The 25,657-nt window shown below is 51.0% G+C and overlaps 1 protein-coding gene and 1 long non-coding RNA gene across 3 annotated transcripts; both read left to right on the top strand.

Annotated features, from left to right (window-relative positions):
• The first annotated feature begins 13,733 nt into the window (after nt 1-13,733).
• LOC139357392 (uncharacterized) lies at nt 13,734-18,155 on the top strand. Of its 2 annotated transcripts, XR_011610379.1 has the most exons (4): nt 13,734-14,823; nt 15,255-15,471; nt 17,382-17,623; nt 18,117-18,155. It is a non-coding gene; the product is annotated as an uncharacterized lncRNA (long non-coding RNA). The 2 variants fall into 2 exon arrangements; XR_011610378.1 differs by lacking the exon at nt 18,117-18,155 and having other exon boundaries at nt 17,382-18,097.
• A 5,679-nt stretch (nt 18,156-23,834) lies between these two features.
• LOC105494172 (interferon-induced transmembrane protein 3-like) lies at nt 23,835-25,544 on the top strand. The gene is made up of 2 exons (XM_071073989.1): nt 23,835-24,724; nt 25,291-25,544. Exons 1-2 carry the CDS (start codon nt 24,575-24,577, stop codon nt 25,429-25,431), a joined length of 291 nt encoding a protein of 96 aa, XP_070930090.1. The 5' UTR covers nt 23,835-24,574; the 3' UTR covers nt 25,432-25,544.
• The last annotated feature ends 113 nt before the right edge of the window (nt 25,545-25,657 follow it).

Below are 25,657 nucleotides of genomic sequence, written 5' to 3'. Positions count from 1 at the left end.
TTTAATTTTTTTAAAAATAAACCTTCCACAAGTTGTTTAAACCTTTATTTTTATCCTAACTTAAAACAATCCTTTAACCTTTTAACTTAGGCAAGAAAAAATCCACATTTCCACAACTTCTTACATACGTGTGTGTGTGCATATATATATATATATATATATTTTTTTTTTTTTTTAACCAAAAACACATTCACTTTCTTTACACAGTTTGCATGTAGAACTGTTTCCTCAGTAGTCTCAATGACATGTTATAATGTCAACTCTAAGTGACGTTTACTTTTGTTGAAAACCTTGGTAAGTTCGGGAATTTCATGATGCATCAGGTGTAGAGCCTGCCTAGGACACACCAGGCTAAAGTACAGGGAGGAGGCGACCCCAGCAAAGCCGGGGCGTGGCTAACTCCACCTGTCCCCAGCCCTTCCCTAGAATCTAATGCTCCAAGGTAGGTAAACTCAACAATTTTCAAAAGTGAAAGAAGCAGTTTATGACCTTAAAGCATTTAGTAGATGTCATACCTGACATGCATTATTTAGACCAAATGTTTACATTTTTTTTTTTTTTTTTAGACGGAGTCTCGCTCTGTTGCCCAGGCTGGAGTGCAGTGGCCGGATCTCAGCTCACTGCAAGCTCCGCCTCCCGGGTTTACGCTATTCTCCTGCCTCAGCCTCCCGAGTAGCTGGGACTACAGGCGCCCGCCACCTCGCCTGGCTAGTTTTTTGTATTTTTTAGTAGAGACGGGGTTTCACCGTGTTAGCCAGGATGGTCTCGATCTCCTGACCTCGTGATCCGCCCGTCTCGGCCTCCCAAAGTGCTGGGATTACAGGCTTGAGCCACCGCGCCCGGCCAAATGTTTACATTTTTGAAGGTATTTCTATTTTACCAATAATCTTTAAAACTGTCTTTATTTCCCAAAGATTACTTAAGTCACATGAACTGAAGGGCATTGCACTTTTAACTTTTCTGACACAATTTTTGATTTAAGCTCTTATTATTAAACCAATTAATTAAAGCTCTTTTGTATTACACACGCAACACGTATAAAAACACGGACAAACAGAAGGTAAAGATCCATCCCCTACGCTGAGAATTGAACCCTGAACCCGGGCGCACAGTGTGATGGCGGAGACCAAGAGAAAGTACGGCCACGTGGTTACAAGGCCAAGCTCCCAAGGACACGACGGGCCAGAGGGAAGCCTCGTCCAGTTTACACACACACCACGCACACCACACACCACACACACCACACACCACACACCACACACCACACACACACACACCACAGACACCACACACCACACACACACACCACACACACACACCACACAGACACCACACACCACACACACACACACCACACACACACATACAAACACACCACACACCACACACACACACAAACACACACACACCACACACACACCCCACACACACACACCACACACCACACACACACCACACACACACACCACACAGACACCACACACCACACACACACACACACCACACACACACAAACACACCACACACCACACACACACACCACACACACACACCACACACCACACACACACCACACACCACACACACCACACACCACACACACACACCCCACACACACACATACAAACACACCACACACCACACACACACAAACACACCACACACACCACACACACACCACACACATACACCACACACCACACACACACTACACACTACACACCACACACACACACCACACACCACACACACACACAAACATACCACACACACCACACACCACACACACACCACACACCACACACTACACACCACACACACACCACACACACACATACAAACACACCACACACACACAAACACACCACACACACCACACACCACACACACACCACACACACACACCACACACACACACCACACACTACACACCACACACCACACACACCACACACACCACACAGCACACACACACCACACACACACATACAAACACACCACACACACACAAACACACCACACACACCACACACCACACACACACCACACACACACACCACACACACACACACCACACACACACACTACACACCACACACACCACACACAGCACACACACCACACAGCACACACACACCACACACACACCACACACACACACATACAAACACACCACACACCACACACACACACAAACACACCACACACACCACACACCACACACACACCACACACACCACACACACCACACACCACACACACCACACAGCACACACACACACCACACACCACACACCACACACACACCACACACACACCACACACACACCACACACACCACACACCACACACACACACCACACACACACACCACACACCACACACACACCACACACCACACACCACACACACACCACACACACCACACACCACACACACACACCCCACACACACACATACAAACACACCACACACCACACACACACAAACACACCACACACACCACACACACACCACACACATACACCACACACCACACACACACTACACACTACACACCACACACACACACCACACACCACACACACACACAAACATACCACACACACCACACACCACACACACACCACACACCACACACTACACACCACACACACACCACACACACACATACAAACACACCACACACACACAAACACACCACACACACCACACACCACACACACACCACACACACACACCACACACACACACCACACACTACACACCACACACCACACACACCACACACACCACACAGCACACACACACCACACACACCACACAGCACACACACACCACACACACACATACAAACACACCACACACACACAAACACACCACACACACCACACACCACACACACACCACACACACACACACCACACACACACACCCCACACACACACACTACACACCACACACACCACACACAGCACACATACCACACAGCACACACACACCACACACACACCACACACACACACATACAAACACACCACACACCACACACACACACAAACACACCACACACACCACACACCACACACACACCACACACACCACACACACCACACACCACACACACCACACAGCACACACACACCACACACACACACACCCCACACACACACACCACACACACACACCACACACCACACACACACACCACACACCACACACCACACACACACCCCACACACACACCACACACCACACACACACACACCACACACACACCTGTCACCCACGGCCGTCAGCAAAGAGTGCCAGGCAGATTAACCCCAAAGAGAATAACCGCTAACGTCCCCTGGGGCCGAACCCGTTCTCAGCCGGGAGGGACTTTTCCCAGAGGGACTCTACTGAGAGGGGCCTCTAAGCCCCTAAATCTTAGAACGGGGGGGCCTCTAACCCCAGGTGGGCCAAGCATCCTTGCCTCTTACTAAGAGTGGCCTTTCACGCTGTCGGCCTTGGCCCCTCACCCAATCCCATCCTTTCCCGGCTACCCCACCACTCACCCAGAGTCGTCCGATCAGGGCTGAGTCTGTTTCCTTTGGGTTGGGGGCTCCTCCTCAGTGTTGTCCCTTCAGGGATCGCCAGAAAGATGTGCCCGGACCCCACCCCTTACCCAAAGTTAGCCTCTAGGTCTTGGGTTTCCGCACCGTGGCCCCTCCTGTGGTCGCCAGAAATACGTCACTGGGCCCCACCGCCTACCCAAAGTTAGCTTTTGGGTCTGGGGTTTTTCTTCTGTGGTCACCAGAAAGATGTTACAAGAAAGGGGTCCCGATCCAGACCCGAGAGAGGGTTCCTGGATCTCGTGCGAGAAAGAAATCAGGGCGAGTCCCTAAAGGGAAAGCAAGTTTATTAGGAAAGTGAAGTAATAAAGATTGGCTACTCCGTAGACAGAGGGGCCCCGAGAGCTGCTGGCTGCCCGTTTTTTTGGTTATTTCTTGATGATACGCTAAACAAGGGGTGGATGATTCTTGCCTCCTCCCTTAGACCGTGTAGAGTAACCTCCCGATGTTGCTGTGGTATTCTGCTTGTTTGGTTGTTGGTTTTTGTTGTTGTTGTTGTTTTTGAGCTATGCTGGGATGGGTCAGACTTTTGCCTCTAAAACTCTGTCCTCCGTCCTGAGCGCCACACTTGGTGTGGAAATTCAGAACCCGGGTAGGCCCGCCCTTCATAGCTGGTCTTGGATGCCATGCAAGGACTTGGAACCCAGCATGACTGGAGAAGCATTAGGGAAGATACCTGTGTCATAATTTCAAAATTCTTTTTTTCTTGAGACAGAGTCTTGCTCAGTTGCCCAGGCTGGAGTACAGTGGTGCGATCTCAGCTCACTGCAAGCTCCACCTCCTGGGTTCCCACCATTCTCCTGCCTCAGCCTCCCAAGTAGCGGGACTACAGGTGCCCACCACCACGCCCAGCTAATTTTTTGCATTTTTTGTAGAGACGGGGTTTCACTGTGTTAGCCAGGATGGTCTTGATCTCCTGACCTCGGGATCTGCCCACCTCAGCCTCCCAAAGTGCTGGGATTACAGGCGTGAGCCACCGTGCCCGGCCCATAATTTCAAAATTCTTTGTGGTAGTTTAAAATCTTAAAGATTTGTTAGGTTAAATTAAGTAATCTTAGGTTTTTCGCTGGAAATTGGGGTTACTAAGAGCTAAAATAGTAGTCAATATATGTAATTAAAGCTACTGGATATAAAATAAATTCTATATACAGAGTGTGTAAAGAAAGTAAGATGTGTTTTGGTGAAGAGATTTATTTTAGAAAATGAGGATGTGGTTTTTGCTAAAGTTTTTGTTTTTGTTTTTCGGAGACGGAGTCTTGTTCTGTCACTAGGCTGGAGTGCAATGGTGCAATCTCCTCACTGCAAACTCCACCTCCCGGGTTCAAGTGATTCTCCTGCCTCAGCCTCCTGAGTACCTGGGACTACAGGCACGTGCCACCATGCCTGGATAATTTTTGTATTTTAGTGGAAATGGGGTTTCACCATGTTGGCTAGGATGTCTGAATTTCTTTTTTTTTTTTTTTTTTTTTTTTTTTTTTGAGACGGAGTCTCGCTCTGTCGCCCAGGCTGGAGTACAGTGGCCGGATCTCAGCTCACTGCAAGCTCCGCCTCCCAGGTTCACGCCATTCTCCTGCCTCAGCCTCCCGAGTAGCTGGGACTACAGGCGCCCGCCACCTTGCCCGGCTAATTTTTTTGCAGTTTTTAGTAGAGACAGGGTTTCACTGTGCTAGCCAGGATGTTCTCGATCTCCTGACCTCGTGATCCGCCCGTCTCGGCCTCCCAAAGTGCTGGGATTACAGGCGTGAGCCACCGCGCCCAGCCTGAATTTCATGACCTCGTGATCCGCCTGCCTTGGCCTGTCAAAATGCTGGGATTACAGGTGTAAGCCACTGCACCTGGCGAGAAATCTTTTTTCTAGTTATTATTTAAGGATGGTTTCAAAATGAAGGAAAAACACAATAAAGATGAACTAAATGGACAGAAAGAGAAATGATAAAAGGGTGGGGGATGAGTAACCTTTGATTCCTGGGTGGCTGTGTGGTCACCCCTGGAGCTGCCGCTGGGCCGCGCTCAGTTACTAAGGAGAAAAGTTACCAGTGGAATTCCGAGATGCATCCAGCTCCCAGGGAGTTGGTTCACTGGATCCAGAAGGAGATGAACGCTAAAAAGAAAAAGTGAGGCCGGGCGCGGTGGCTCAAGCCTGTAATCCCAGCACTTTGGGAGGCCGAGACGGGCGGATCACGAGGTCAGGAGATCGAGACCATCCTGGCTAACACGGTGAAACCCCGTCTCTACTAAAAAATACAAAAAACTAGCCGGGCGAGGTGGCGGGCGCCTGTAGTCCCAGCTACTCGGGAGGCTGAGCCAGGAGAAAGGCATAAACCCGGGAGGCGGAGCTTGCAGTGAGCTGAGATCCGGCCACTGCACTCCAGCCTGGGCGACAGAGCTAGTCTCCGTCTCAAAAAAAAAAAAAAAAAGAAAAAAGAAAAAGTGAAACATTTGGTCTCTTGGTTGTCATGATCTGTAACGGCTAAAATGAAATTAAAAGGGAGTGTTGACCATCCTGGTCAAGATGGTGAAGCCCCGCCTCTACTAAAAATACAAAAATTAACCAGGCGCGGTGGCTCGAGCCTGTAATCCCAGCACTCTGGGAGGCCGAGGCAGGCAGATCACGAGGTCAGGAGTTGGAGACCAGCCTGGCCAACATGGTGAAACCCTGTCTCTACTAAAAATACAAAAATTAGCCAAGTGTGGTGGTGGGCACCTGGTGGTGGTAATCCCAGCTACTCAGGAGGCTGAGGCAGGAGAATTGCTTGAACCTGGGAGGTGGAGGTTGCAGTGAGTCGAGGATGGGCCATTGCACTCCAGCCTGGGTGACACAGTGAGGCTCCGTTTCAAAAAAACAAAAGAAGAGAGTGTTGGGTCTGACCCTGATGATGCCACACCAAGGTCAGATTTCAGTGAGTCCGAGCTCAGGCCACTAGCCCCAGGGCCAGCCCTTGAGGGCAAAATTTTCTCAGAATGCACGTTTGTGATCTGTGGTTACCTAAAGGCAACCAATGCCAGGGAAAAGGCAAAACCAAAGGGTGGTGGGAACCGGAGGAGTAACGTGAAGAACTGAGCCACCTGTAGACCACCCCCGTCAGCTTCCTGAAATACCTTCACTCAGATGGATCTCAGCTCACTGCAATTCAAATTTGGAGGCTCTGTCTTTGGTGCTAAACGCTTCCGAGTGGAAGAGCTCGGTTGGTGCAGGACCCACAGCTCAGTGCTGGACAATCACAGATGAGTGCACAGTAAGATCCGTTGACTCTAAGAAGAGGGGCTGCCTGAATCCACCTGTAAACCCCGAGAGAAGCAGCCCCGTGGGGCTGGCGTTGTGATGACCAGGAAGTTCACCCACGGAATACGCCTGTTACCCAGGTCACGGTAAATGCTGTGGTTAGAGGACACCCATTTTCATGGGCACCTTATGTAACCTGACCGCTGCAAAGCTGAAAGATAGTTCAGGGAGCCTCATCCAATTTGCTGTCTTAGCTTCCCCTCATGGGTCTTACAGATGCCAAGAAAAAGATGAGGTTAACCAACAGAAGAACCGGGAAACGCAAAAGGGGAACTCAAAGGACTCAATCAAGAGAAGATGGAAATTGTTAAAGGGTCATTAAGAAATAAGACCAGGCTGGGCATGGTGACTCATGCCTATAATCCCAGCATGTTGGGAGGCTGAAGCACCAGGATTGCTTGAGCCTAAGATTTTGAGAACAGCGTGGGTTGACATAGGGAGACCCCCTCTCTCCAAAAAAAAAAAAAAAAAATTAGCCAAGTGTGGTGATGTGCACTTCTAGTCCCAGCTACTCGGGAGGCTGAGGCAGGAGGCCTGCTTGAGCCTGCAGACTTGAGGCTATAGTGAGCTCCAGTGCAACTGCAGCCTGGGCAACAGAGCAAGACCCTGCCTCATAAAACAAAGAGAAAACAAAAGAAGACCAATAAAAAGCATCAGCAGGGGTGAAACTAAGAGGAAAAAGAAAGGGGAGGGTCATGGGACTCATCCTTGCAGGGGGGAAATCTTTAGATGGTTATTAAGAAATGGACTAAATAAAATGGAAATTGATGGGATTAAAACAAAGGTTCTTAATGCAACATGATATAAGTGAGACAGGTAGGTAGGAGGGGGTCCCCAGAAAAACGCCAGCTGGCCTGCCCACTGGGGCGGAGTCTCGGAACATTCACGCCTTTTGCAGCAGGAGGAGCCCGGCCCCCTTTTTCTGGTGTGAAACCTGGGATTCAAATGGCTGGCAGGGGAAGCACCTAGCGGGGACTCCGGCCTTGTGAGAGTCCCTGTTTCCCCTTTCTCCCTTTTCATCCAATAAAACCCTGTCTTACTCACCGTTCAGATTGTCTGTGAGCCTGAATTTTCGTGGCCATGGGACAAAGAACCCCGTCTTTAGCTAAACTAAGGAAAAGTCCTGCAACATTTTTAGTGCCCAACATGGGACTGGAGAAGCAGTGAGTGGAATCGGTGTCAGAGCCTCTCACTGTGGCTTCTAAGCCTTTTCATCCGTGGACTTCTGAGCTTACAGGAAACTGCTCCCCATCCCCTGTCACTCCTGGGGGGATCAGGGGCCTTTTCATAGCCTTTTCCTTCCTTTTTTGGGACACACTGGTGAACAGCAGCTCCCAGCTGCTCCTTTGTGCTGGGCCTGGGACGCCCGGCCCAAGGGTCCCACACAGCCAGCTGGCAGATCCCCAGCCACACAGCGCCACAGCCTTCCCTTTCCCCAGCCAAGGGTTTTGACTCCATTGGACAGTCATGAAGCTTAAGCTTCTCTCCGCGGTGGAGGAACCACTTGCATGAGAAATTTTATAACTGTTTATTTCCCCTTCTCTACCCATCAGCGAGTTAACTTTTATTTTTATTTTTTGAGGCAGAGTCTCGCTCTGTCTCCCAGACTGGAGTGCAGTGGTATGATCTCGGCTCACTGTAACCTCTGCCTCCCGGGTTCAAGCGATTCTTCTGCCTCAGCCTCCCGAATAGCTGGGACTACAGGTGTGCGACATCACGCCCGGCTAATTTTGTATTTTTAGTAGAGACAGGGTTTCACCACGTTGGCCAGGTTGCTCTCAAACTTGTTACATGCGGCCATATGAGAGACCACCCGAGCAGACCGTACAAGAGGCCACCCAAGCAGGCTTAGTGTGAGCAACAAGGCGGTTTATTCACTTGGGTGCAGGAGGGCTGATTCCGAGAAAGAAGTCGGTCAAGGTGGTGGCTTACCATGGGTTCTAATAGGTTTGGGATAGGCGGTGGGTCAGCAGCAATTTTTTGCAGGCAGGGGATGGATGTTACAAAGTATATTCTCAAGGGCAGGGAAGGTGTATCCTCACCAGGGCGGGGAGGAACATTACAAAGTACATTCACAAGGACAGGGGAATGTCACCTGGCTGGACCACGGTGCGGCCAGCTCAGAGGACCTTACACCTAGTACCTGGCTCTTCAAATACGTCAGAGGACCCCAAAGTGTCCAGAAAAAAGATGTAAACAGGATTATTCAAGATATTTGGGTACATGAAATTGCCAAAATGAGGCTCAATCTTCTTCAGGTTATATTTTTATGAATAATGCTAATCTATGTTCCAAAATTGTATGGGATTTCTAAAATTCTAATGTCTAAGTAGATGCTATCAATCATAATTAAGGTTGTTAAGTTATTGTAAACCACGGAGATAACCAAATTGTCAGTCGTGTTTCTAACTGTAACTACCCTGGACATTTTGCTATTCACAGATAATTGTCTTGTTTTAATCCTTTTCAAAAGATGGTTTATAATAAGCTGTAGGATTATTTTATTTATTTATTTATTTTGAGACAGCGTCTCACTCTGTCGCCCAGGCTGGAGTGCAGTGGTGCGATCTCAGCTCACTGCAAGCTCCGCCTCCCAGGTTCCCGCCACTCTCCTGCCTCAGCCTCCCGAGTAGCTGGGACTATAGGCACCCGCCACCGCGCCCGGCTAATTTTTTGTATTTTTGGTAAAGACGGGGTTTCACCGTGTTAGCCAGGCTGGTCTCCATCTCCTGACCTTGTGACCCGCCCGCCTCAGCCTCCCAAAATGCTGGGATTACAGGTGTGAGTCACCACACCCGGCCAATAAGCTGTAGGATTTTAACAAGTGTTCTCAGATACAGGCTTCTGATAATTTTGGCAATTGTAACATGAGAATAAAGAAAAGTGTACAGAAGCCCTAAAGAGCTGAAATGTTCACGAATGTCAAGCATAACCAGAGTTAACTAAATGGACTGAATGCAGGAGGCTGGAGCCACCTTTCTGACTTTTGCTCGGATTGTTGCCGATCCCTGTTTTGTTTTTCAGAGTCCAGGAAACTTATTTTGAACGATTTACAGCCTTCAATAATAAGTAAGGTATACTCCTGTGGACAAAATTTGGGCCGGGTGCAGTGAGTCAAGCCTGTAATCCCAGCACTTTGGGAGACTGAAGTGGGTGGACCACTTGAGGTCAGGAGTTCGAGACCAACATGGGGAGGCCCCACCTCTACTAAAATACAAGAATTAGCTGGATGTAGTGGCGGGCACCTGTAATCCCAGCTATTCAGCAGGCTGAGGCAGGGGGATTTCTTGAACCCAGGAAGCACAGGTTGTAGTGAGCTGAGATTGTGCCGCTGCACTCCAGCCTGGGTGACAGAGTGAGACCCCATCTCAATTTAAAAGCATTTGGAGAATGTTTGTTTCTCTCTTTCTGGTTCCTCCAGAATTTGGAAACTGTGAGTATTCTTGTGGCAATATAGTCCTCTGCATCGGTGCAATAAGATTCCCTCTTTCTTTTGCAGTAGGACACAGTTGGAGAAAGTGGTTGTTTTACCAAGGCTTTGACTGGAAGAGTCTGCTTCCCTTTGAGGAGTCAATCTTGGCTGGGCTCAGGGGCTCATGCCTGTAATTCCAGCTGTTTGGGAGGCTGAGGGGGAAGAATCGCTTGAACCTGGGAGGCGGAAGTTGCAGTGAGCAGAGATCGCAAGACTCAGTCTCAAAAAACAAAAAAAACATAAGGTATGAAGATGTGTGTTTTTTTTTTAAAGTAATTTCTCTGTTTTGGAGTTAAAGTTTCTTTCAGAATGAGTGGAAGAAATGAGTACAGAAAGCTGTGAAGAGAGAGGGAGGAAGAACCTTGTGTAGTTAGGTGGCTAGAACTGGGTTTATAAACATTGTAAAGTGACTGTTTTTTGTTGCTTATTTTGTTTATGTGTTTTCAGACAGGGCGTCACTCTGTTACTCAGGCTGGAATGCAGTGGTGTGATCTCAGCTCACTGCAGCCTCAACCTCCCGGACTCAAGTGATCCACCTGTCTCAGCCTCTCTAGTAGCTGGGACTACTAGAGAGCACAGCAAAAACCCCCTCTCAATAAAAAAGAAAAACTTAGCGGGGTGTGATGGCACATCCCTGTAGTACCAGCTACTCAAAAGGGTGAGGTGGGAGAATCGCCTGAGCCCAGGAGTGTGAGGCTGCAGTGAGCTGTGATTACGCCACTGCACTCCAGCCTGGGTGACAGAGAAAAGAGAAAGAGTTCTACCAAAGCAGACTCTTAAAAACCCCACGTGATCCATCACTAGTCATATTCATTGCAGACATGTAAATAATCAGGCCGAGTTTAATGAGACTAAAGCTATTTTGCAAACAAATTAGGCTTACTGTAATTATCTTTGGTTAAAATGGGGGTTTCTACTATAGAGAGGAATTATGTTTCATCAGAAAACTATAGTGCACCCATGACGATATTTCCCTCATTTTCTTTGAGGCTTTGCGTATTGCTGGAGTCCTGCAAGCTGAAGCTGGACGATTAAGTGTTAACCTCAGAGGAGAACCTCCAGGCCGCTGCTGCGTGTGACTCAGAGTTTACCAAGATGCCTGATGCTATCAACCCACAGAAACAGGCTTTCAGCTCAGATCTAGAAATCTCAACTAACTGCTTTCTGGACTCAGGGACATCGTTTTTAGTTTGTGGTAACCATTAGCCATTGTTTTCCTTTTGTTTATTTTAACCGGTTTGGTTTCTGGGAAGCTTGGCTAAGGAGCGTCCTAGTCTCTTGAGATCATTCTCCTGACGCCTCATTGTGATGTCCCTGCGGAACCGTATTCTCTCAGGGGTCTTATTTTTTTTTCTTTCTTTGTTTTTTGAGATGGAGTCTTACTCTGTCACCCAGGCTGGAGTGCAACGGCGGGATCTTGGCTCACTGCAACCTCCACCTCCCAGGTTCAAGCAATTCTCCCGGCTCAGTCTCCCAAGTAGCTGGGATTACAGGCATGCGCCACCACACCCAGCTAATTTTTGTATTTTTAGTAGAGACGGGATTTCACCATTTTGGTTAGGCTGGTCTCAAACTCCTGACCTCGTGATCCACCCGCCTCGGCCTCCCAAAGTGCTGGGATTATAGGCGTGAGCCACTGCGTCTGGCCTCTTTTTTTTTTTTTTTTCCAGTACATTGTTCCAGGACATCTCAGGAATCTTAAATGCACGTTCAAAGCCATCCATGGTACACCAGATGGTCTTCCTGTGATTAGAACAACCGAAAAGGGAGAAGAAAAATTTTTCCAATGAGCCTGACATTGTGACTTGCAAATTCCATGTGGAAACAGACAAACCAGCCATGACGGTGACAGAGGGTGCCTGCATCTGACTTTTGGTCAATCTCCGATAAATGAGAGGATGGCTGATGGGGGAGTTTTTAGAAGACTCCATCGGGATGCCATCAGACTGAGGAGGCCCCAGTGCCCTGAAACCCAGCTGAGTTTGAAAGGTCATATCCTAGGAAAACACAACTTAAGCTTCATCAGTCAACTAACCTCGAAGAAGGGACTTCGAGGCCATGGCTCCAACTTTGCCAATGAAGGATTTACCTTCCGGACACCCCTTGTAAAGTTCCCTTTGATGGAGCCCTGAGCTGCTTGCAGTTTAGCGCTGCCCAGTTCATGAATTGCTGCTCGTACAAATAAACTTTAAAAATTTTTTTGGCCGGGCGCGGTGGCTCAAGCCTGTAATCCCAGCACTTTGGGAGGCCGAGACGGGCGGATCACGAGGCCAGGAGATCGAGAGACGATCCCGGCTAACACGGTGAAACCCCATCTCTACTAAAAAATACAAAAAAACTAGCCGGGCGAGGTGGCGGGCGCCTGTAGTCCCAGCTACTCGGGAGCCTGAGGCAGGAGAATGGCGTAAACCCGGGAGGCGGAGCTTGCAGTGAGCTGAGATCTGGCCACTGCACTCCAGCCTGGGTGACAGAGCAAGACTCCGTCTCAAAAAAAAAAAAAAAAAAAAAAAAAAAAAAAAATTTTTCCTGTGCTTTTGTTTATATATATATATATATATTTTTTTTTTTTTGAGACGGAGTCTCACGCTGTTGCCCAGGCTGGAGTGCAGTGGCCGGATCTCAGCTCACTGCAAACTCCGCTTCCCGGGTTCACGCCATTCTCCTGCCTCAGCCTCCCGAGTAGCTGGGACTACAGGCGCCCACCACCGCGCCCGGCTAATTTTTTGTATTTTTAGTAGAGACGGGGTTTCACCGTGGTCTCGATCTCCTGACCTTGTGATCCGCCCGCCTCAGCCTCCCAAAGTGCTGGGATTACAGGCGTGAGCCACCGCGCCCGGCCTTGTTTATATTTTAACACAAATAAGGAGATTATAGGGTGATATTTTACAGAATTGAAGGAAAAAACCCTAGAATTTTATATGCAGCCAAATTGTTATTCAAAGCTCAGAGCATAATAAAGCTATTTCCAGAAAGCCTCAGAATGTGTCCCTCCCTCACGTCTACACTGAAAATATTCTTGAAGAAGGAAGTCAAAAAACAAAAAAATAGAAAAAACAGAAATCCAGGAAGTGCTGCAGGCCACAGGAGAAGTCTGGGGACACAATGGGTTTGTGAAATCTGTTATTAGCAACAAATCACTGCCAATAAAAAGGTAACACAAAGGGCAAAGATGAGGGAAATACAGTTGTGCAAAGCCTGACGATCTAGATAATGCCATCAGGAAGGGAGTGAGAGAACCAAGGGATGTGGGAAGTTTGCCAAAGGGTGCCGGGAAATCCAGGTGTGGCAAGTCCAGGATGTGAACACGGGCAGCTGAACAGTGTGGGTCCTAAGGCCACCATCACAGGAACTCGCTCGGCCACGCTGCGTGCCCACTGCCGGGGGGGAGAGGAGACAACGTCTTTCTTTCCTTCGTAGGTTCTTAGTTGAGACAGTCTCCTGAAAATAAAAGTGAGATTAACAGGAGAAAAAGCAACAGCAGTTTATGGATGCCTGCTGTACCTGCCTCGCGGGACAGGCCTCAGGTTAAGAGTATTTCTCTCTCTCTGCGGTGGCTTTGGAGCCTTACTTCAATAGTATTTTAACATGAGTCATAAATCCTATGGGAAAAGACAAAGGCAGGAAAATGTGGGGAGGAACATTTGCAGGAAGGGCCGGGATTCTCCCTGTCTCTGAGGGGATGTGCAAGTGTCTTCAGGTGCGAAAGGCAGAGAGGAGGCCAGGAAGACCTCAGTCTTTGTACCTCGCTGTCCTGCCACCAGGCAAGCAGAGAGGGACCGAGCATCGCCCTGTGTTTTAAGTTTCGTCACCTCGACAACGCCCGGTATTTTAGGGTGTTGTGGTTTGTTTCATCATGTGCAGCAATTCTTGGCACCGCAGGAGCAGAGAGAGCTGTGAGGCCTCTCTTCACCCTCACAGGGACAGCGACTCTCTTATAACCACACACAGCTAACAAGAGAAAAGGACACATTTATGGAGCCAAAGTTTTATGTGACACAGAAGACCCAGAGACCCGGGAAACCCTTTTTATGCTTCGATTAGATGAAGCATGAGCAGCTGTGTAGAAATGGGAACAATCCAGTGGGAAGGCTGAGGGGACAGACCCAGCGAGGCTGCCCGGAGCCTTCTCAGCACCCGCTGCAAAGCTCCTTCCTCCCTCCCATGCATGGGGGCAGGACCCTGGGAAGGAAGGCCTCCAAGGGAAGAGGGACAGAGTGACCTTCTAGGTTCTACGGCCTGCTTTGGGAGAGACGAGTTCTATTTTCTATGACTCACCATGGGGAAAAGGAATTCTGGTTTCCGTGATTCACACGGGGGAGAAAATGGGGCAGGAAATAGAAGGGAAGGAGAAGGTCAGAGACGCTTTGCTTGTGAGGCCCTTAATGGCCCCAGACCCAAGTACTCAGCACGCCAAGGTCACATGTGGAGCCCCAGCAGCAAGCAGGAGGCACTCGGTAAGTTTCATTGCACCACGCGTGGTGGGAGGAGAGCCTGAGGCCGGGAGTTTGAGACCAGCCTCCAGCCTAGACAACATGAAGACTCCAAGGCCGGGAGTTTGAGACCAGCCTCGGCAACAGCAAAACTCCATCTTAAAAAAATGTGTGTGTGTATATATATACGTGTGTGTGTGTATTTGTTGAATGAATCAATATAAATTTTTAGAAAAGTTATAAAAGAAAAAATCTCTCATGAAAATCACCAAAAGAAAAAACCTCCAAAAGTAGGGCAAATAGAAAATATAAAAACTGTGGCAGAAATATGTCCTTGTCGAAGAATTATTATGACAAATATGAGTTAAAAGACAGAAAGTTAATTAGAGATGCATTTTAAGAAAAGACCCAGAAATACGGAAAAGTTCTTTGAAACTGAATTTGGCTGATTCTAGGTGCCTGACGGAATCGACACGCAATCCTCCCCCAACAGAGACAACACCCCAGGCCTGAAAGCAGCTCCGTGTCCAGCCATGAAACATAAACAGGCAACATGGAGGGAGAAGACAGCGAGGGTGAGGGTCAGCAGGAGCCACTGGCAGCAGGAACTCCGGGTGCTGGAATTCCCAGACGATAAACCAGCTGTGCTCGCTATGTTTCTGGAAACAAAAGGTAAACATGAGGATTTTTTCCAAGGAATGAGAAATGGATACGGTGATGCAATAAGAAGAACCGGTTTGGTTCTTCAGTCCTGGTTCTGCAGAGCCCCTAACACTCTTGTGACTCCGAGGCGATGGGGAGTAAAGGCAGAGCCTCTCTCAACCACACCTGGGTTTACACTGAAGAAGAGGGTTTGGGAAGGGGCTCTGGCTGCCAGGTGATTCGGGGGATGGAACTTTCAGCCCCACCCTCAGCCCGTGGGGAGGGGAGAGGGACTGGACAGAGTCAGTCCCTAGGGGAATGATTTAAGCAGTCGTCCCTACGTAATGAGGCCTCCACAGAAAACCCTAATCAGCAGAGTTCCAAGAACGTAGATGCTGGAAGCTCTAACTCATCGTGTTTGGGTTTAGCCGACACTGGATTTGGTTTGGTTTAACCCCCACGTGGATGTTAAAATCCTGACAAAAGCAAGAATGTGGGCCGGGCGCGGTGGCTCAAGCCTGTCATCCCAGCACTTTGGGAGGCCGAGACGGGCGGATCACGAGGTCAGGCGATTGAGACCATCCTGGCTAACACGGTGAAACCCCGTCTCTACTAAAAAATACAAAAAAACTAGCCGGGCGAGGTGGCGGGTGCCTGTAGTCCCAGCTACTTGGGAGGCTGAGGCAGGAGAATGGCGTGAACCCGGGAGGCGGAGCTTGCAGTGAGCCGAGATTGTGCCACTCACTCCAGCCTGGGCAACAGAGCCAGACTCCATCTCAAAACAAAACAAAACAAAAAAGCAAGAATGTGTTCACCATAGAAGTCCGGAGTGGTGGTCTTCTTGGGATGGGAGGGGTCGTGACTGGGCAGGGACAGGCAGGCACCTTCTGGGGGATGGGCAATGCACCATTTTGACTAGGGTGGTAGTTTTTTACTTTTATGTTTTATACATTTTGCTGTAAATTTATTTATTTATTTATTTATTTATTTTATTTATTTTTTTTTTTGAGACGGAGTCTCGCTCTGTCACCCAGGCTGGAGTGCAGTGGCTGGATCTCAGCTCACTGCAAGCTCCGCTTCCCGGGTTTACGCCATTCTCCTGCCTCAGCCTCCCGAGTAGCTGGGACTACAGGCGCCCGCCACCTCGCCCGGCTAGTTTTTTGTATTTTTAGTAGAGACAGGGTTTCACCATGTTAGCCAGGATGGTCTCGATCTCCTGACCTTGTGATCCGCCCATCTCGGCCTCCCAAAGTGCTGGGATTACAGGCTTGAGCCACCGCACCCGGCCTTTTTTTTTTTTTTTGGAGACTGAGTCTGGCTCTGTCGCCCAGGCTGGAGTGCAGTGGCCGGATCTCAGCTCACTGCAAGCTCCGCCTCCCGGGTTTACGCCATTCTCCTGCCTCAGCCTCCGGAGTAGCTGGGACCACAGGCGCCCGCCACCTCGCCCGGCTAGTTTTTTGTATTTTTTAGTAGAGACGGGGTTTCACCGTGTTAGCCAGGATGGTCTCGATCTCCTGACCTTGTGATCTGCCCGTCTCAGCCTCCCAAAGTGCTGGGATTACAGGCTTGAGCCACCGTGCCCGGCTAAATTTATTAAATTTCACAATAGGGAAACGTTAAAAGTATATGCCCCCATTAACATGGATTTTATATACACCAGGCAATCACAAATAGAAATGCTGGAAGAAGTGGGGTCAGCAGTAATAATATTTCTGAAATCACCAAAATTCTGCCAGGAAAAGATCTGGAGAGCCTGCAAGGCCAAGGCTAAGATCTCCAGTGAGGGTGAGACTAAGCTGAGGACCCGCAGATGACCGCTGCAATGGCCGTCCGCGTCAGCCAGGACAGGCTGCGTTAGGCTGCATAACAAATGGCCCCACATAATGACATCCCGTGCACGCTCCACCCCACCAAGGACTCTGCTCCCCACCCTCATGCAGAGGCCCAGACGAAGTCACACCTCGACAGGCGTCTCCATGGCCACTGAGGCGAAAGAAGGAGCTCCACGGGAAGACTCAGCCCTGCCGTCTGCCCAGAGGGGAGCCGAAGGTATCTGGTGAACAGCACTGAGGCACACCACATCCAGGCACCTGCGAGGTACTTGGAAGCCTGCCCTTCCTGCAAGCAAAGCACACCCGCTTCCTCCAAGGCAACCATCCCGGCGTCCTCCAGCTACGTGAAGGTCAAACGTACACAAGTTGCCGCATCCATCCCAAGCTGGAGGGCTCTGAGTTAAAAAGATGAAGCGTTTGCTGCCCACGCCCCCGGTATTCAACCAAGGAGCAGGGACAGGGGCTTCCAGGATCTGGTATGGAAGGGGAAGAAGGCAGACCCCAGCAGTCAGGCTCTGCAGTGGCTCCAAAGTCCCATCGGGTGGCTGGGGGAGGACCCCAACCCCGGGGAGCAATTTCCTGGAAGAGATGTGGGCTGTGGTCGGTGGAGGGGACACCTCCCATCCCCACGGTCCTCTGTGGCCCCACCAGCGTGGGTGCTGGAGAGCCGAGTGGCTTCCTCAGCTCCCTTCTTGCCTGTAGATACGTGGGGAGCCCAAGGGCTACTTTGAGTCTCAGGCTGTCACAGTCTTTGGATCCAGCCTGTGTTTTTAGGACAGTGCAACTCTTTCAAATCTTTGATCAACTTTCTTTTTCTTTTTCTTTTTCTTTTTTTTGAGGCAGGTGTCGCAGGCGTCCTTGTGAAGAGACCACCAACCAGGCTTTGTGTGATCAATAAAGCTTTTTAATCACCTGCGTGCAGGCGGGCTGAGTTCGAAAAATGAGTCAGCAAAGGGAGACGGGGTGGGGCAGTTTTATAGGATTCGGGTGGGTCATGGAAGATTACAGTCAAAGGGCGTTGTTCTCCGGCGGGCAGGGGCGGGGGTCACAAGGTGCTCGGTGGGGAGCTTCTGAGACTCACTGTCCAGGAGAAGGAATGTCACAAGGTAGTGTCATCAGTTAAGGCAGGAACCGACCATTTTCACTTCTTCTGTGGTTCTTCAGTTGCCTCAGGCCATCTGGATGTACAGTCCAGGCTTGGGCTCAGAGGCCTGACCGCAGGGTCCTGCCCAGGCTGGACGTGACTGATCGCCACTCAGTGCAGCCTCAACCTCCTGGGCTCAAGCGATCCTTCCAACTCCAGTCTCCCTGTGGGTGGGACCGCAGGCATGCACCACCACCACTGGCTATGTTTTCATACTTTTTGTAGAGACAGGGTCTCACCATGTTGTCCAGGCTGGTCATGAACCCCTGGGAGCAAGTGATCCGCCCGCCTCAGCTTCCCAAAGTGCTGGGATTACAGGCGTGAGCCATGGCACCCGGCGTAAATCAGCTCTCTAAACTTCCGTCTGATTTGGTCAGGTCCCTGTGCCGAGTCACACCCGCTCCTCCTGCCTGCCTTGGCTGGGCTGCGTTTCTTTCCTTGGTCGTCCTCAGCCCCCACTGCCCCCCTCCCTCTAAAATCTCTCCGCAAAAAATGTGGCATCAGGTCAGGCTGAAGAGCCTGAGTCACACCCTTAGTCTCTTTTTCCTGGAGCATTTGGTGCAATAAAAGGGCTTTCCTGGGCCATTCCTTTGGCAGGACCCTACCTGGAGACGCTGCGAGCTCCTCGGAGTTTCCAGCAGCCGGAGCGGTGCCGGCTCCTGATTCCACCCCAGCCGCAAACGCTGACATTTTCACTCAAGGGCTCTGCAATCTTCCCTTCTATGGTCAGGATGGAAAGGCAGTGGCCTCTTTTAACCCACAAAGCCCCCCTGGGTTTTCCTGGTTTCCTTTCGCTCCTGCTCACCCACCAACTGGTTCTCTCCTGAACTCATGATGCCAAAACCCGCATCTGGCCTCAGGCAGCACCCACAGAACATTCGCTGCCCAGCCTCAAAGTCCAGGACTCACATTGATTAGGTTCTTGCTCTCCTTCCAAACACCCCAGGGGTCGCTGCCCCCACCACGTCCTCCCTGCTCTGCCTGGCCCAGGCAGCACTGCCCCGAGTCAGCCAGGATGAGCCAGGCTGTGCAGTGGTAACGAACAGCCCCACCCTCAGCCGCTGACTCCCTCCAGTGTGGGCCGGTGGCAGGTGTGGGGTCTGTGGTCTGTGCATCGTCCTTGCCCAGCCACCCAGGTTGGGGAGCCCCCAGCGTGTGCTGCCAGGCCTCTGAGGTGGGAATGGGAGGTGGAGTCATGCCTGATCTCTTGGTGCCACCTCTCATGCCCACAACATCGCACTGGCCACCTCAAGTGACAAGTTCATGCCGAGCTGCGAGGGGGTGAGGAAGAAAGATTCCAGGAAGAAAGCCGGAGGCTTGGGGAACAGCACTGATGGGCCTCCCGGTGCACCTCGAGGCACTGCTGTGGGGTGCGTGCCTGTGAAGAGGGCGGGGCTGCACTTGGGAGGCAGAGGGGGGAGTCGCTGCCCTGGGGAGCTGCAGATGCATTAGAGCAAGAAGGTCAGGGCACCCCTCACGGGGCTGTTCGAACGGAGGCTGGAGGAAGGGGCTTGTGATGATTGCGTTAACTGCACAAATTGTTTGCAGAGCCTGTGTGTTTGAACTATATGAAATCTGGGCATCTTGAAAAAAGAACAGGATAACAGCAATATTCACGGAACACCAGATAAAGACTTCTGGCCACTGGTGAGCTGGATGGAACAGAGTCACATTTCTCCTCTTTCAAAAGCAAATAGGAGAAATATTGCTGATTCTTTTTCTCAGCAAGGAACATCCCTGAGAAAGAGAATGCGCCCCTGAGGGCAGGTCTATAAACTGCCCCCTCTGAAGCGAGCGAGCCGCGCCATCTTTTACGGTTGAAGCTGAAGGGATGAAATAAGCCCCGGCCTCCTGTAGCGCTCCCAGGCTTATTAGGACGAGGAAATTCCTGCCTAATACATTTTGGTCAGACAGGTTGTCTGCTCTCAAACCCTGTCTCCTGATAAGATGTTATCAATGACAATGCCTGCCGGAAACTTCATTAGCAATTTTAATTTTGCCCTATCCTGTGGTCCTATTATCTTGCCCTGCCTCCACTTGCTTTATGATATTTTATTACCTTGTGAAGTACGTGATCTCTGTGACCCACACCCTATTCGTGCACTCCCTTCCCTTTTGAAAATCCCTAATAAAAACTTGCTGGTTTTATGGCTCGGGAACATCAGGGATCCTGCCGACAGGTGGTGTCTGCCCTGGACACCCAGCTTTAAATTCCTCTCTCTTATGCTCTTTCCCTTTATTTCTCAAACCAGCCGAGACACTTAGGAAATAGAAAAGAGGCCGGGCGCGGTGGCTCAAGCCTGTAATCCCAGCACTTTGGGAGGCCGAGACGGGCGGATCACGAGGTCAGGAGATCGAGACCATCCTGGCTAGCACGGTGAAACCCCGTCTCTACTAAAAAATACAAAAAACTAGCTGGGCGAGGTGGCGGGCGCCTGTAGTCCCAGCTACTCGGGAGGCTGAGCCAGGAGAATGGCGTAAACCCGGGAGGCGGAGCTTGCAGTGAGCTGAGATCCGGCCACTGCACTCCAGCCTGGGCGACAGAGCGAGACTCTGTCTCAAAAAAAAAAAAAAAAAAAAAAGGAAATAGAAAAGAACCCACATAACCACTGGGAGCGGGTTCTCCTGATACAAATAACCTTTATTTATCTGTGAATTAAAACTCTAATTTAAGCATTAGCTGGGCATGCTGGTGTGTTACTTGGGAGTTCTAGCTACTTGGGAGGCTGGGGCAGGAGGATCGCTTGAGCCCAGGAGGTGGAGGCTGCAGTGATCTGTGATGGTGCCACTGCACTTCAGCCTGGGTGACAAAGTGAGACCCTGTTTCAAACAAAGAAACAAAACCCACAAAACAAAACAAAACAAAACAAACCTCTATTCCTTCCTCCATTTTTTGGCCACGAAGAGACCCCATGGAGACTTGCTTTTTCCTTAAAATTCTGAGTCACAAAATTCTGGAGCCTGACTGTGAGAAACAAACTCACTTGTCCAAACCCCAAGAACGGACTTAGAAACCTGGAAAACAGCAAAAGTGAGACTTTTTTTTTTTTTTTTTTGAGACAGAGTCTCGCTCTGTCGCCCAGGCTGGAGCGCAGTGGCCGGATCTCGGCTCACTGTAAGCTCTGCCTCCCGGGTCTACGTCATTCTCCTGCCTCAGCCTCCCGAGTAGCCGGGACTACAGGCGCCAGCCACCTCGCCCGGCTAGTTTTTTGTATTTTTAGTAGAGACGGGGTTTCACTGTGTTAGCCAGGATGGTCTCGATCTCCTGACCTCGTGATCCGCCCGTCTCGGCCTCCCAAAGTGCTAGGATGACAGGCGTGAGCCACTGCGCCCGGCCAAAAGTGAGACTTTTAATGATGGTCTTTCGAGATCAGGCATCTGATGGGCCCACGCAGTACAGAACAAGCCATTTATCCCCAGTGTGCAGGCCCCTCCCCCAGCTCCTCATAGGCCGAGCACTGTGAGGTCACTGCCTTCCTATTGGTTGTTGGGCAGGGGTTTTAGGTGTTTGCTTTAGGGTTGTCCTGCTGCATTTTGTTGCGGCCCACAATGCATTGCAATCCCAGTCAGCTCAGGGGCTCCTTGTGTATTTATTTGACTTATGACCTAAGCAGCTGGGCAGGCGGATACGGACGGATGAACCGAGCTATTTTGCAAGCTAGTAAACTTTCATCTCAGACTAAACTTCCTTGATTTGCCTGAGGGCAACTAAGTGGATGGAGAAGGGGAGGGACAGGGAGACTGACAAGAAGGCATCAGCTATCCAAGCAGGGGCCTAGTATATCCTGTTTCTTCTGTGGTTTGCTGACCTAAGCTGATGTAGGGCACTTTGTCTTGGAAATGGACCACTGTATACATCATTTCCTTCACTTACTTAGAAAGGAAGAAGAGGCCGAGCGCGGTGGCTCAAGCCTGTAATCCCAGCACTTTGGGAGGCCGAGACGGGTGGATCACGAGGTCAGGAGATTGAGACCATCCTGGCTAACACAGTGAAACCCCGTTTCTACTAAAAAATACAAAAAACTAGCCGGGCGAGGTGGCGGGTGCCTGTAGTCCCAGCTACTCGGGAGGCTGAGGCAGGAGAATGGCGTGAACCCGGGAGGCGGAGCTTGCAGTGAGCTGAGATCCGGCCACTGCACTCCAGCCTGGGCGGCAGAGCGAGACTCCGTCTCAAAAAAAAAAAAAAAAAATAGGCCAGGCGTGCTGGCTCACGCCTGTAATCCCAGCACTTTGGGAGGCCGAGGTGGGTGGATCATGAGGTCAGGAGATCAAGACCATCCTGGCTAACACGGTAAAACCTCGTCTCTACTAAAAATACAGAAAATTAGCCAGGCGTGGTGGTGGGCGCCTGTAGTCCCAGTTACTTGGGAGGCTGAGGCAGGAGAATGGTGTGAACCCAGAAGGCAGAGGTTGCAGTGAGCCGAGATCGCGCCACTGCACTCCAGCCCGGGTGACAGAGCGAGACTCCATCTCAAAAAAAAATATGTACTGATTTAATTTTAATTACTTGTTTTTAGAGGCAGGATCTCTGTCATCCACGCTGGAGTGCAGTGGCACCATCACAGCTCATGGCAGCCTCAACCACTGGCCTCAAGCGATCCTCCTGCCTTGGCCTCCCAGTGCTGGGATTACAGGAGTGAGCCACCATGCCTGGCCAGCAATCTACTTAAACAAATATATCCAAAATACTACCTCACCATATCATCAACAAAATATACTACTGATGAAATAGTGACATTTTATAAAGAAATTTTTTTTTCACCAAATCTTCAAAATCCAACATGAGCTTTGTCCTCACAGCAGTTTGAGAACGGAACTGGCCACGTTCCAAGGGTGGCCACAGGGAGCTCCCCAGAGTGCAGCAGCCAGGCCAGAGGTGCAGGATCAGAGGAGGTGCAGGCAACCCCAGATTCCGGGACGGGACCCTGGGCACCTCAGAGAGCAGAGCAGGGGAAACAGGAGCCCCCACCTAGGGACAGGTGGAGAGGGGGGCTCCTCTCCAGGAACCCCAATCAAGACAGGCCTCACGTGACTCCCACTTCCTCCTGGAGGGCGCAGGGGCCTCTTCTGAGGTCAGTTTGGTTTCTGATTTTTTCCAGGGAAACTTTTCAGCACATTGTCCTTGGCCAGATGCCACAGGAGCCGCTGACCCAGTGACCTCACTTTGCTCTGCTCAGACTGCACTCCTATCCACGGGGCGCTGAGGCAGGAGGAGGAAAGTGCTGTAAACTCAGTAAGCTCTTGGCCAGTGGGGCCCTAGAGCCCTGCCCAGGCCCCACGGGGTGTGGCCCTGAGTCCAGGAACCCCCGCCCCTCATGTCCCCTCAACCTCTGTGGTGTTTTATAAAGCAAAGGGGCCCCGGAAGGAGGCAGGAGGAAGGAGGGGGTCACGCGTGTCAGCCCTGAGCACTGAAACTGCCCCCACAGGTCCTGGAATCCTCCCTGTATCCAAGACCGCCTCCGCTTCCGTCAGTGCTCCCCGCGGTCCCCGGTCCTGGGCCTGGAGGCTGCTTGGGGCAGGCAGCAATGGCCACTGGGTTTCTGACCTGCAGCAGGAGACACAGGGAGGCTTGGGCCTCTGGACCCACATAGAGCAGAACTGCAGCCCCAAGAAAGGGAAGATTTCAGCAGAGGAGGCCTGTGGCAAGAGAGGTGAGGGCTTGAGGGGCCCCCTGTGGGGCCTGGATTGTGGAGGCCCATCGGGGGCCTGGCAGGGACCCCGAACCAATAGTGAGGTCCTGCAACTGCTGGCGTAAGGTGAGGAGACTCCCAGGTCTAGTAAAGTTCACGGGGGCCTCTGACTCCCCTCCAAGAGGAAGCTGGAGTCACATGACGCTGTCCTGCCGGGGTCCTGGAGAGAAGGCTCCTTATCCCACAGTGCGTCCGCCCGCCCTGAATGTATAACTTCACGTTCAGAAATTTGTTACCCCCTCCTCAGACCTCACACAATTCACAAATTTCCAAGCAGGAAACAAACTTCTAAGAAAGCAGAACGCCTGAGTCCAGCAGGTCCAGGAGCCTGAGAAGACCTAAGACCTGCCAGAGACGGTGCCCGGCATCCAGACGTCACTCCACAAACGGTCGTGTAAGAGAGCAGGAACCACACTTCCCAAGCCTTCGTCACCACCAAAAACATCAGCTTCCCGGAAACCTGAGCCATGATCAAGGAGGAGCACGGTGTGAAGTCAGCCGTGACCCACATCCGCAGCGAGACCTCCGTGCCCGACCATGTCGTCTGGTCCCTGTTCAACACCCTCTTCATGAACCCCTGCTGCCTGGGCTTCATAGCGTTCGCCTACTCCGTGAAGGTGTGTATGGCCCCAGGGAACGCTCAGAGGGTCCCGGTGAGCCTGGAACTCCACCTGCCCAGAAGCTGCCCCGGGTGGGGATTCGTGTGTCCCTGTGAGTGTGAGTTTGTGTGCACCTCTGTCCCGTGTGTGCCCACGTCAGTAGCTTTGTCTGTGTGATCTGTGTGTGTGTGGCTTGGGGAATCCGCCCAGTGCAGGTCTAGGAGGAGGCTCCAGGAGGCTGGCTGGCTCAGAGTTTGTCCCCAGCGATCCACTAGCCCAGAGCAATTCTCCCTACAGCCCAATACCAGAAATTACACCCTCACCTTCCAGACTGGCACCCAGGCTCTCCCAGAAAGTGAGAAGGGAACTCACAGGCGACTTCACCCCGTGGTGGGGAGAACAGCCTGTGCTGGGGCCAAGGCAGAAGGAGGATGAGCCTGAGGCTCCTGGAGAGTCTGAGCCTGGGTGAGGAAGGGGAGGAGGTGGTCCCTGATCTCAGAGTGGGGAGGAGCCGGGGGTAGTGGGAGCCACAGCACATGGCTCTCAGCTGAGGAATCCTGGTCCCCCACTGTCTCCTCCCACAGTCTAGGGACAGGAAGACGGTTGGCGACCTGACTGGAGCCCAGGCCTGTGCCTCCACCGCCAAGTGCCTGAACATCTGGGCCCTGACTGTGGGTATCCTTGTGACAATTGCACTCACCATCCTTTCACCAGTAGTTCTGTGATAATATTCCAAGCAATTTCTCAGATGACAAAGAATCTCCAAGGCCAGTAGTAGCGCCCAGGTACTCGCCATCCACTGCTGGTCCTGCCCCCGGAGCCGCGTCCTGTATCAGCCCATTATCCTCACACACTTTTCCACAGTGGCATTCAGTGAAGTGCAGGTGTTTCTGGTGCTGTGGAAGGCAGGATACAGTGTCAGGAAAAAAGGCTCAAATCTGCCTGACAGTG

This window comes from Macaca nemestrina, chromosome 12 (assembly GCF_043159975.1).
Source record: "Macaca nemestrina isolate mMacNem1 chromosome 12, mMacNem.hap1, whole genome shotgun sequence".
Taxonomy (NCBI): Eukaryota; Metazoa; Chordata; class Mammalia; order Primates; family Cercopithecidae; genus Macaca; species Macaca nemestrina.
Note: the sequence above shows the minus strand (reverse complement) of the source record. Positions and strands in the feature narration are given on the sequence as shown.

Coding starts and splice junctions, on each gene's coding strand:
- LOC105494172 (XM_071073989.1), top strand. CDS start 24,575: ATGATCAAGGAGGAGCACGGTGTGAAGTCAGCCGTGACCCACATCCGC. Junction 24,725..25,290: donor CGTTCGCCTACTCCGTGAAG/GTGTGTATGGCC, acceptor CTCCTCCCACAG/TCTAGGGACAGGAAGACGGT.